Source organism: Heterocephalus glaber, unplaced genomic scaffold, assembly GCF_053883595.1.
Source record: "Heterocephalus glaber isolate CG9 unplaced genomic scaffold, H.glaber_assembly_v1.0 deba00001497, whole genome shotgun sequence".
Taxonomy (NCBI): Eukaryota; Metazoa; Chordata; class Mammalia; order Rodentia; family Bathyergidae; genus Heterocephalus; species Heterocephalus glaber.
The window spans coordinates 34,490,648-34,504,392 of record NW_028258320.1 but is presented as its reverse complement, the minus strand read 5'-3'; the positions used below and the strand labels follow the sequence as shown (position 1 = coordinate 34,504,392).

The following is a 13,745-nucleotide window of genomic DNA, read 5'->3' as shown; positions in this document are numbered from 1 at the left end:
ATTCACCTTTAGGACTATTCCCCTAGTAAACATTGCTCAATGGAATAAAGATATTAGAAATCTAATAAGGACTTTTATCAAAAGAGTATTCATAATTAGTTTCCAAAGGCAAGAGAGATCTGAAATTTAGTATTTCCCCTATAGAAAAGCACACTTATAAGCCTCTGGTCAACCTCAGGCATCCTCAGTTCTCACATGTATGTTATTGAAGAAATCAATGATATCCTTTGTACTTCAGGAATTTAGCCAGGTCTTTGCCCTGTTTCCTAATGAACAGCCCTCAAGATGGTTTTAAGAAAGTTTTTCATACTGAGTAATCCCCAGGAAAACGGGAGAGGGGTCTGTTTGCAGAAATGAGTCACCCAGTGACTTCTTGGCAACTCCAGCTTTGGCAGTGAGTCTTCCTTAGAAGAGACACTCAGAGACTGTGAGTGCCTCTTGAGAATCTGTTTCAGTCATTTCCAGGCTCTGGATTGTGGTGGTTCTTGCCTCACTCTGTGTCTATTGCCTGACTGTGGCTAAGAGCACGGTGGTGTATCGTCTGTTTCTCACAAGCTCAGGGGATAGTTGAAGGTAAGGATTCTGTGCTGAAGCATAGAACATGAGCGCTTTGTGCTTTCCTTTTATGCATTTGAGGGGTCACAAATTCTATATTTCCCAAGATACAGTAAATTAGTGAAAAGTAAAATTTCAATTTCCAAGAGACCCTCCCCTCCCCTCCTTTTAATCAAGTATCTAGAATAGATTAGAGAAATCCCATGCTCTTTTCATCACATATTACATCATTTTCAGTTTGACTGATTCACTTGATAGCAGCTTATTATATTTGATATAGTTCAGAAAATTAAGTGGTGAAAGCATAGTAAACATAATGTATAGCCTCAGTACAGAGTTAACAGATTCTCATGAGAGCAACATAAACTACCAGTTAGAACAATTAGAATGGAGAAATAGAATACTAAGGAAGGAAACAAATCTAATATTATGATTTCTTTGAACATTCATATATTCCTAAATTAATTTTATCTCCATATAGCAATACCTCTTTTATCTCTAGTGTCCTTGTCCACCCAATTTGTTTCCTAGATCCTAGTGAAGAGTGTGTTAGAAAGAGGGGATTAGATCCACCAAAAATCCATGGACAGAGAATTCAAGCACTTAGTAATAACATCGAATAGCTAACCATAATTGTATGTAACCATAATTGTATGTAACCTTGCACAGTTAAAAACTCCATCGAAGATAATGATCATCTTTTTAAATTCTTTAATTCTGTTAGTTATTGCTTATAACTTTGTGCACATGCATTCTCTCATTTAATTTTTGCCACAACCCATGGAAGTTGGTAAATTATGCCCCATAAACAGCTAAAGAAAACTGAGCACATATGGATCAATTGGTTTGTCCATGCTTTGTGGTCAGAAACCAATAGAGCTTGGATTTGCCCAAAGCTACAGCTTCAGAGATTGTATTTTAATAATTGTATATGATTGCTCCCCTAAGTCCTCATTGCTTCCATGAATATATTATCGGCAGAATTCTAATAAATTTAATTGTCTGGCTTGAGAGCTTATATAAAATAAGTATATCCTGGCCACTGATAGTAGGTAAGTCAGGATCTACTAAATGCATGCTATAGCAGTGATATTGGGTTCTCTCAAATACAAGTGACAGCAAAATGATTGATTATATAAAATAATGATCAGTTGTCATCCTTTGAATATTCCATTATATTTAACAAATGTTTGTTTACTAGTTAGAAGAAGAATGTCTATTGTGGAATTATTGATTCTTTATTTTGTTTGGGGTTTTTTTCATTAAGTTTATTGGTACATTTTAGGTATACAATACAGTTACATTCATTGTTGGGATCTTGTACCTTTACATGATGTATCTTGGTCTATTTTGTTTTTTAACGCTTTAGGAGAGATAGGCTTCAATAATCTGAATGATGTGTCTCTGTGAAAACCTCATCCCTTAACTGTTGTAGATAACTCATGTGTTACTATTAAAGTTAAATTCATACTTTATCAATATGTTTCAGAGATCTAGATCTACAAAATATCCCACTTAGCTTACTTTCTATTATACTTGAGGCTTAAACTAATGGTTAAAGTCTTGTGCTTATTAACAGATTCTTAATTCATGGTTATTCCAGGTAACATACCTCGTTTATTTCATCACCTAAGAAATCTTTGAGAAAATAAGCTTTCTGCTCAAATATAAATATAGTAATTGAACATTAACAGAACAGAAACATGCTCTATTTTCAAGATATACATGATAAGCCTTGCTTACACTGTACTGTTACTAGTCTGAGATTTAATTGGAGTGATTTTTATTGCTATTTATTTTTTTATATTTGCTTTCTAGTTAGCAAGTAATATTCTAGACACACTCACGTTTATGGAACTATCTCAAATCTTGTCACTTATTGGGAAACAGAGTTGAGTTTTTACTAGGTTGGAAGTAGGCTAGGACAAAAGTTAGGAAGAAAGTATAAGAGAAGTGAAGAAATGGTGTGACTACCTCAGCTTCTAATCAGAAAAGAGACTATCTGCTTTCTAAGCCCACACTAAGTCCTCTGACTTCCTTCCAACTGATTCACTGAACACCACTCATGGGTGTCAATGCGCAACACAGCCTTGTAAGGCATACCCCTCCAGTTCAGCAGTTTCCTTTTGGAATGGGGCAGAAGAAAGATTTTCTGTCCACTATGTATCTTCAGTTTTGTTATGTTTGCATAGTAACAAGAGGATAACTCAGACTGAGAACCAAATGAGATTCTGTTTGCTGAAAACATCAACTGGACATTTCACATTCCGATTGTTAAATCTGAGAAGACTGGCAATCATGTGATGTTATTATCAATTCCTACAGCTTATTTTACCATCAAAAGCCTCACAAACCCAAATTAATCCACCTCCAATGGTGGCAAATCTATGGCACGCATGCCTCAGTGTGCTGTTTGTTGTCATTGAAAGCTCTAAATGATTCTCCATCACTGAGTCCTAGACCATGGAAATTTCATAGTTGTTAGCTTGAAAGAATATTTACTAACTTGAATGAGGAAAAGGGAGTCAAGAAAGAAATGACAATAGGGTATAGCTAAGAGAACTTCATCTCTTGAAAATATACGGTGAAAGGAGACAAACTCTGGGAAAATATTCTCTTCCTTTTAATTGGTATAAAGAATCAGCATAATAGGTTTCAATGCCCTTTCCCAATTTCTTTTATTTCAGTAATTTAATTAAAAATGGAGAGAATTATTTAGTACTATTCAATAAGAACTACACAGTATAGATTTATGAAGTTTAAGTAAAAATTCAGTTTAAGGGATATAGCAGTAATCATTTGACCCACCAATTTAGTGAAACTACAATTTGATGACAAGGTTATTTAAAACTTCATGAGTGAGAGGTGTGCTTAGAGGAGCAATTATTTTTACTGTGTACACCTGTGAAAAACAAAAAACAGCTACAACTTGAGGGTGTTGTTTCCACTATGCTATTGTCTCCCCACACCTGTGCTTTTTGAAAAAACACCAGTTTCTAGTATTACAGCCCTTTGCTCAAACCCTGTCCACATTATTTTATTGTGACCCTTTGAATGATTCCGTGAATACCTTAGAGGAATGGAAATTTGTAATGCCTTCGTAAAGGTATCTGACTTTTAGAGAGATACCTTCCAAGGTAAAAACCATGCACAAGACCACATTTTTAGAAAGCTCATCTTGAGTTTGTCATTCATATAAATACTGTTAAGAACTAGACAACAACTGTCTCAGCAGGTGATCAAGATTCACATTATCAGTGATAAGCCAAATCCATATTTTGTGTCCTGGGATGATGTGGGGAAAATGGTTTTTCACCTTTGTGGTATTCTTCCCCTCAAACCTTTTAACTCCACTGTAATCATTAGGAACACATCGGACAACACCTTACAAGTGCACCTCAAAACTGTAAAAAGAGAGAGAGACAGAAAGAGAGAAAGAGAGAGAGAGAGCAGCCAAGGGTAGCCTAAGAAGATAAAAAACAAAAAACAGTAACATATGGGATCCTGAGAACATTTTAACTTTGGATAGGTAAAAAATAAGGAAATCTAAATAAAGTGGAGATTAATTTTAAAAATATTTATAGAATGCTTTATTATTATGTTGGCTGCAATATAGAATAAAGCCAGATTTTGTATCTAAGTGGAAATGACTTGAAAACAAAAGTTAGCTGTTTCCTGGGATTTACTTCAGGGGATAAATCCCCCAGTCACTGTTACTAAACAGCTCGACATGGAAAATTTTGCTTCAAATTCTTTTCTGCTATTTCCATCCTAAGAAAGCTATAGGCTTTCCCCATTTCCAGAGTGGATGGTGTTCTCAAAGATCATTTAAGAACAATGATTTGGACTTTGGACACATTTTTGGTTGCATGTGTTCTACCTAGTAGGTGTCTGTCACATACATGCCAAATTAGCACTAATCATACTTTAAAACTTACATACGATCATATGGGAAATAGCAGCTGTATAGATTTACTTAAGAATCTAATTTTAAAGTACTGACGCCTGGTCCTAAGGCTAGGTCAAGTTTGTTTAAACCTATAATTCTTATGAATACTACTAGTAAATGTAGTTTATTTCAGTTCTGTCTCAGACATCCAAAGTATATCTTCACCACATTTGGCTGCTGATTCAGGTTCTTATGCTTTCTTCCTTTGCATGCCAGGAGCTGAGAATAAGACTCCTTGAAACAAAAGCCCTGAGAAGAGAGAAGTAGGACCGTCAAGGGTCTGAGATTGGAGGGGAGAGTGGGGAAGAGACTATAGGGGAGGGAAAAGAGAAAGTGTGAGTATCAGGGCTTTCTTTAAAGTTCATATCTCTCATGACACTTGGCATCCCAGAACTGTCGAGCTGCAGGCAAGCTTCATAGATACGTATAGTACAAAACTTTCATTAAAAAAAGAATATCATATTCCAGCTAGTCTTGACATAACTCCTTGATCATCTTATTTTAGTTTTTAATTCCTAGAGTACAAGGAATTTTCCTCTTGCCATACATTACATTGTACTGTCTTTTCATTCCTTGCCCATTGTAACCATGACCACACCCATAAACCCCTGTCTCTGAAGTTCATGCAGAATCCTTCAGTCTTCCTTTTCCAACAACCTGTGCTAATTCCCTGGATTTTATAAAAAATGGAAGATTATAAAACAAAAATTCTGGGTCCAAAAATAAAAGTTGACCTCTGATGCTTTGAGTTCTGCCTGATCTTTCTGTTTCCAATTTTCTGACTAATCCCTTTAAGATTATGATTAAAACTAATTTTAAAGTTAATTAAGATAAAATATTCTCTTATCACTTTCAGTATTTTAATATCCATATAAAATAACGTAAGAAAAGACAAAGACCTCTTTAGCCTTTGAGTAGGAAGGGAATTTTCATAATTTGGGGGAAACATTTAGTCATCTCTTCTATAGAAATGCAGATCCTTGTGGAAATTGCAAGGAGAACTCTGTAGTAAGGGATATTTTCTCCACTGGTATGAAGTAATGAGGCTGAGGAACTTCTCCACTGGCCAGAGTTCTTACAACAGCGAAGAAAGAAGGAGTCACTTTCTCCTATATTCTTTTTTCTTAAACCTCACATTCCTGGCCTTAGGAAGTCATCCTATCACAGCCACCAGCTCTGGACCACACTGGCCTACACTGAAGAGCAAAATACTCGGGGTGAAAGATCAGAGAGAGAGAGAGAGGAGGGGATGCACTGAGATGAGAGGACACTTCCTCAGTGCACTAGCTTCTCATGGCTTTTCATTACCCAAGAAATAGTTATTCTGTAGTAAAGAAAGTAGAGAACTGCATGGTTTTTATTTGGATATATATATATATATATATATATATATGCAAATACCTATATTCTCTAAAAGAAAATAATCATCACTGAATAATTTAGTAAATGAACTTTCTATTATGGACCACTACTTCAGTTAAAGGAACTGATAACCAGAAAAAGGGGAAAATCTTCAATGTCTTTCTTGCCAAATGTCTATCATCACTCATTTCTTGTTTGTTTGTTTTACAAATACTGCTTTGATGTCTGAATTTTTCAAAAGGTCTCCTGAGCACCAGTCCATTCATTTGATTTTTTAATGAATTATTTAATTCATTATTTAATTAATCAGAGTGTGCACCTGCCTCTATCACATCATTGGCAAGACTCATGAGTACTTATCTACAAGACAGTCACAACTATTTGTGACTGTAACAAAAAAATATACTTCATAACTTTTATAGTTTGCCTCTGTTGTTCATTTATTAAAGCATTATAAAAACTTCAGAGATAGACTCTGATAATCAAAGAAAGTACTATACACCACATGACAGAACCCCTGTCTCCAATACCTGTGTCTTTCTTACCTAGACTAATTTATTTAGCATCTCTAGAATAATTCTTTTATTTTTAAAGATGTAGAGATTGAATTAGATGAATCCCAATGGTGTTGATCCAGCCTTTGAACAATGTTATCATTTTAACACTTTGAGATAAGAACATCACACTAAAATTGTGTTGTTCTCTACTATATTTATAAAAATAAAAATGAATTTTTTGGAATAAGTATACATTTGCTATATGTGAAACATAGTAGAACTCTCTAGTTCTAATTCTGGTATTTAATGATAGAACTTATTTATCAGCAGTTGGTCTACCCATTTACAAAATAAGTAAACATATTTGTTATCTCATCTTCACAGACTCAGCAAGAATAAGTTAAATGAGAGAAATTTTAGTCCTTGGGAAAAATAACTGCTTTCTAAATGCAGAATATTTGCATTACTATCATTCTTATCATGCAGCAGGTACCCTGAAATGCTTTTTTCCTGTAGGCTGTATCTCGTTAAAAGAATGTATTTGAGAATTAAATAGTACTATTTTATGACTACAAGGTCAAAAGGGGGAGGATGGTTAGTCTTCCTGAAAACCGCAAATTGGGAAATGAAACAAACTCATGCTATGTCAAATACCTTGAAGAAGAGATGACACTTTTGGAGAAAACTGTCAAATGAAATATTTTAGATGTATAAGGTCATGTTCAAACCTTTTATTTCTCCAAGTTTTTCCCTGTACTGCTAAACAATAGCAGTTATCCTCTATGGTGTGTGACAAAATACATTAAAAATTATCCTTTTTATTTAGAATTTTAGGAATAGGATTTCTTATATTTAAAGGTATTTTTAAAAATTTAGTAATAGGGACTTTTATGAAGTTAAAAAAAAAAACACGATTCAACAAGAAATAAATCCTATTACAAACTTGGAATACAAGATGTTTCACTTTAAAAAAAAAAAAAAAAAGATGTTTCACTCTCTGTTTTCCAGTGAATTTAAGAGATACTGCTTCCAAAGTTTGACTCTCTATGGTATTTTCTGTATGGCGATTAAATTAGTAAGAGATGACTGATGACTTCATTATAAGACAATTTTTATTTTAGTGGCTATGCTTATTTAATTTTAAAAATTTGGGAATTAAAGGAATAAGGACTCCTAATATTTCCACATCCACAAAGTCAAAGTAGTACAATGAAAGCACTAGTCCCTATGGTAAGACCAAATCACATCTGCATTAAATATCCAAATAAGATTAGCAGTCCATTTTGCAATTCACTTTCTCTCTCTATATAGGTATTTTTCTGACTAAATTTGTACTTTCTTTGGCAGATCTACAAATTACTCAACACACCAAGCTTTATTAAACCAGAAACTACTATTGCATAAAATGACCTGATGGTCAATATTATACTTTGAATTTATTATAGACCACATGTATATTTCATGCTTAAGGTTTCAGAAAGAGCTCACTTTAAAAAAACTATTTCTATAGAAATTTATTTGTGGATTTCAGTGTTCTTTGGTCACATACAAAATGGAAGAAAATTTCTAGGCATTTACCTAGATGCTTAAGTTAGTTCTAGTTCTGATTTGAGTCTCCAAGAAATTTATACTTACTAATTTAAGTTTACATTCATTGATACGACTGCACTGAGGAAAACAGGATGTATAAGAACAAAGTCATTGGTTTAGGCAAGATTAGAAGTCATAATTTTTTATCTGTTTACTATCATGCTCTCGTACCATTTTTAAGTCCAGAGTAGTAATCAGTTGACTGATTATTCATCTTATTGCAGTTATACAATAAGAAATGAACTCGGTCATAGATAAGATTTCCATGTGTTTACTAAGCCATTATGTTTCTTTTTCTCCTCAGATTTGTTGAATGTAAACTCAACAAGAATTAAAAATATACTCATAAGTGATTTCCAGGTAGATTAGGAAATACTGAGACCTTATTTTAGTTTTCCTTGGAAACTCAGAGTAAATTTCTGAACCTGATTTTGATTATAGATGAAGTGGGCTAAAGCAAACAGTTACATTTGCACTTTGTTAAATTGACTCTTAATTACTTATCTGAACTTGTAATTATGTTCCTTTGGACACTTGGCCTTTATTTTAAAAGTGCACATATTTTCTGCTTTGTAAAATAATGCTGAGATATTTCTGTTATTATAATATCAATGTGAAGATAAAATTGTAAATTCCATAAATTTTTCTCCTGGGTGAATTATCATATTTGGTTTTAATATATTAGGAGAGATGTTGAGTACCTAATAATAATTGACCATCATAAAGTATACCATTCAATTCTCTTAATTCTTAATGATGAAATAATGAGTCATGGGTAGTATGACAGCAGCACGCAAACAATTGTGATGAATAATAAAGCACACTTGATTCATACTCCGGTTTTGTGCAGGTTGGTAGATATAAATATGGAAACAAATAGCTATGATCTATTTCCTAAAGAAATGTGAATGCAATACTGAGAGATGAGGGCAGGAAAAGATGTAGATTATTTTGGCACTGTTTTTCTGTTTCTAGACTATACACGTCTCATCTTCTTTATACCTACAGCTTTACAATTTTATGGTTTTTGGAATATCATTTTTCATATAGGCAGAATTAACAAAAGAAGGTGAAAACAAAGACGATTTTGTTTCTTTTCAGCAGTTCTTGAGAAACGTTCAGTATTTCACAATTTAAAGATTATTCTATAAGGATTAGCAATATCTATGATTTCTAACCACCATAGCCTAGACAAATCTTATTATCAGCAATGTTGGAGGAAACATACTACCTCTGCCTTCTTCACCTAACACATTCAATCTCTTATATGGTTACTGTTTTGTGAATTTCTTTTAGAGTTTTGTAAGCTTCCTACAGTTATAAGTATAGTATGTATGTCAATATTCGGACTTTTCCAGGTAACAGCTCTTACCTTATACCAAAATTTTAAAAAGATGCAATGTCTTAGACTAAATTAAGTACCATTCAAGAATATATTTGAGGGCCGGGGATGTAGCTCAGCAGCGCCACACCTGCCTGGTAAGTGCAAGGTCCTAAATTCGATTCCCAGTACTAAGAGAAAAAAAAAGAATATCTTTGATACTTCTCATTGTTTTTTTAAACAGTTAGGAACCAGAAACTGTATTTCTTGCTGAAATATATTTCAGTTTGCATTTGACAACTGTCTTCCCTTAAGCACTATTGAACAGATGGATTTTAGGACAGTATGAATCTAGGCTTAATTCCTTGGGCCCAGAACCCAATAGTAGCAGGCCAACTTGAGTTGCACCCTTCCTTTAAACAGGAGGAAGTGTTTACTAGAACAACAACCGCTTACTTCACCATTTACTTTGTTCTCATTTACCCTTTAGAATTTTATCAATTCTAAAAAAACAAATAGAATATAATTGCTCTGTATGGATTCAAATTTTCTTTGTATAAATCTTCAAGTAAAGGGAAAGAATAAAAATGTCCCTCTCAGTTATCAGTGTGCACACAGAAAAGTTAAATACCTGAAAAATCTAAATAAGTTAAACTGTAGCATCTCTATTAAGATTAATCATGCAGTCATTTTCGTGTTTAACAAGTTAATTCAGAAAAAGAAAGTGTACAAAGTCTCTATATTAAAAATATGACTCTTATGCCTAAAACGTACTCTAAATGAGAAGAAAAAATAAATGCATATAAAACATTAAGTGACTAAAGACAATTCCAAGAATCAGAGCCTGAAACAAATAAAAAAGAGGATCAAGAGCATAATTCTCCCAAGAACCCTTTAAAATATATCTCACCAATAACAAGATAATTTCATCCAACTGGACTGTACTTTAAAAATTCATCTAGTAATATTAGCAAAACAATTAGAAAATATTAGCAAAGTATGATCTTAATGTTACCAGTCTCTTCATTAAAACATGAAATATTTGGGCCGGGGATTTAGCTTAGTGGTTTTGCCGTCTGCTGCGCAAGCTCAAGGACCCAAGTTCGATCCCTAGTACCCCCCCCAAAAATTTAAAAATTAAAAATTATAAAACATGAAATATTTGACTTAATTGTCAGTGGTTCTAGTGTATGGGAAAATATACATTTCAGTGGAAATTTACAGCTGCAAAGAAAATGTCTACTACTTAAAGTGAAATTTAATGTGTCCCTCTCATTAGTTACAATCTCATCAATAATTAACCAGATAATAATTACAGAATCAATTCAAACCACCTTATAAATTTTACCCTTGCATCTATCTATTTTTAAGCAACTTTTGGGGGGGAGCTCTTAATCATGAGAGGACTATGTTCCTGCTATTCTAGTTCTAGAACCATAGGAATCAAGGTCAACAGAATGAGAGCCCCTAACCTTTTTGCCAGAATCTATCATCCTCAGACTCATCAGGCAGCTACTTGTCTCCCTGACCCCTTTTAATCCACCCTAAAATTCCTGTATGGTTTGTGGAACTTATGGAGCTGTCAGAATGTTTATAACTGTGGTTGTCAACCATTATGGTACATCAGAATCACCCAGGAACTTTTACAAAATATGACTTCCAGAAATTTCTGATTTACTTGGTTTATACTGAGGCTCATCTTAAGTGATTTTTAAAGAACTTAGGTAGCTCTGATATGCGACAAAGGTTGGGAATCATTCTACTCATGTAGGTATGCTTCCAGCTTCATTTAAAAGGCCCAGGCACAAGAATTTTGGGGTATATCAAAAGGGTATAACACCATACTTTATGTATATAGATACATCAAATACTATACAAATAGTTTGAGTTTATCCTTTTTACACTTGAGATTTCTAAATCTCAGCAAGCACATAAGTTATTATTTAAGAATGGTTTGTGAATGTGTACAATACTTGCATAAATAATTATAAAACATTTAAATAAAGTCATAAGAGATTGTCCTTTTCCAAGTGAACTTCTAAACCATGTTTTTTTTATATTAGTAAAGATATCAATTCATTGACCAGCAACTGATGTCTTAAAAGTTCAAAGCCTAGATAAGTAGTCAGAATCCAGTTGTAGTGTGCCTATTTAATTTATTAAAGTCTTCATTTCATCCTTGCTTTATATTTGTCTTATGAAACTACTAATATTAAAATAGCTTGAATGTGAAACTGTAAAATATTTTGGAAGCTCAAAGTAAAAAAAACCTTAAAAAAATGTTTAAGCATTTGCTTTTCTAGACTACCAGGAAATACTTTGCTACATATAAATTGTCATGGGGTCTGATCCAGACAGATGTCTTTTTTAAGCACCTGTTGGGGTCCACTCTGCAATGTGTCCTTTAAATTGGATGGAGTTTTAACTTTCCAAAAGCAGTCTGCAAGCAAATTGGAATGTCAGAAATGCACACTTGCTGCTTATATTACAGTGTAGCAAACCAGTTCCTGAATTACTGTGTTGATCCTTTGATTTTGTAGTTAATGAGAGAAGTCTTCAAATACCTTTAGAATTGACTAGCTTTTTTTATAGACGTTTATTAGAGAGTTGATTTCACATATTAAACTTCCTTTTACCCTCTTAGGAGTCTGTTAGCGACTGACTTATTAAAAAATGAGAACTGTAGTTGTAAATTTAAGAAGGATGAAACTTCATCTTCGTTTTCATTGCTCCCAAGTAGAGTCTAAAGTTGTATTTGACTATAATGAAATAGCTAAATGTCACATAGCTTAGCACCAAACATGACTATGGCTGATTCTATTCCAAAACGGACATATGTAGGCTGTTAATAGCATTACATGATGATTACATTCATCATTTCTATGTATAGTATAGTACTAATTCAAACATTGTTGAATTAGGCTGAAGGTCATGAGCTATGCACAGCTATTCAAATACTTCAGGTTTGAGGCAGCTGAATTACTCCCTGACCTGGCTTTAGAGAGTGGGCAGATCATCTTCATCTTTATGTCTTCCTGCCCTTTCCAAAAATAGTAGGGCCTTTAACAAGGAGATATTTTAAGCTGCTCATATTCACTTGTCTCATCAGGAGAAGCTTATTTTGTCCACTTGCATGTGTCAAATTTGCATGTGTGCATAGACTTTTGAAATACTAGCCCATGCTTCTCAGCACTCATATAAGACACTGGCAAACTTAAAGGCACTGGGATTGCTAGCTGAGAGTGTTGGCCACCATCAGGGGTAAACATAAATGAAAGGAAGACACTCTTTGGGAATGTGAATATGCTCCCGAAATCATCCATTTCAGACATTTGCACATCAGCCCTCAGCTTTTTGGATCTGTTTTCATAAAACCTGGCTGTGATTTTGCTTGAGACCTCTGCGATTGTGTCACTTCTAATAAATATTTATAAAAGGCACTGCCAGCCTGTGGATAAGGGAAACTAATGAGAAACTGCTATCCAAAATCTGAACTGCAAAAACAAAACCAAGCAAAACCAAAAACTCCAAAACAAAACCAAAAAAGAGCAAGTCAAACAATCCGTGCTCACAAGAAGACTTAGAAAAATACCAAGATGTAACTTTGATTTGATAACTGGATTTATCAGTCACTTGACTAGCATGCAGTGGGTACTTTGTATTTTTCTACTTTGAAAAACAATGGCAAATCTATGTTATTCTGCACAACTGGGACCAAAAAAAATATGAGTGTGAGAAAACAGAGACTCTAAAAGCAGGATGGAAATTAAGCAGGTAAACACTGTTCCACAGTCATGTCATTCCAGTGCAGATGTACGTGGTACTCGTGTTTGCACCTCTAAGAAATTTCCATTTTTTCGCATCAAAAAATTCAGATATGAAGCTGAAGCTGCTTTCTTCGCCAACCTGAAGTTGTCTGATTTCAACATCATTGACACTCTTGGAGTTGGAGGTTTTGGACGAGTAGAACTGGTAGGTGGATTGCTCTTTAAATGATTTTGAAAACCCATGTCTTCCTTTTTATTTTTTTTCTCCTGGTATAAGACTTCTTTCTTTTCTCTTTGTTCTCTTTTCATTATTTACTATTATTCCTAAATATTGACCACAAGACCTCACATAGGCATGCTCAACAAAGTGGACTACGCTACATAATCGGTAGACTAAAAATAACAGACACCAAATTACTTTTTAGAAAACCTTTTCATATTAAGTGAAAGATAAACATGTCATGTACTAGGGAGGCATAAAGAACCTTTTACCCAGCTGATAAGCCTATAATCCACATTTACTTAGCTCTGAGCAGTGCTCACTAACTTAATTATATACTTTAATTTGTTACAATAATTCAAGTGTAAATTTAAGAACATATAGAGGACTGGGAGATATAGATACAAAATAAATGACACAGTAGTCGCTGCAATTCTGTAGTTATTGGAACCTAGATTATAGTGACAATGATTTGAATATTTTG

At 33.8% G+C, this 13,745-nt stretch overlaps 1 protein-coding gene across 8 annotated transcripts in view; it reads left to right on the top strand.

Moving 5' to 3' along the window:
• The window catches only part of Prkg1 (protein kinase cGMP-dependent 1), a 1,307,364-nt gene that overhangs the window by 1,257,561 nt on the left and 36,058 nt on the right, over nt 1-13,745 (top strand). For 7 of the 8 annotated variants that reach the window (XM_013077205.3, XM_004858324.3, XM_087185544.1 and 4 more), the window contains one exon: nt 13,150-13,246. In XM_013077205.3, coding sequence (XP_012932659.1) covers nt 13,150-13,246 — 97 coding nt within the window. Of the gene's footprint in view, nt 1-12,955; nt 13,049-13,149; nt 13,247-13,745 lie in introns of those variants that run through there. The other variant, XM_087185549.1, reaches the window with a different exon arrangement.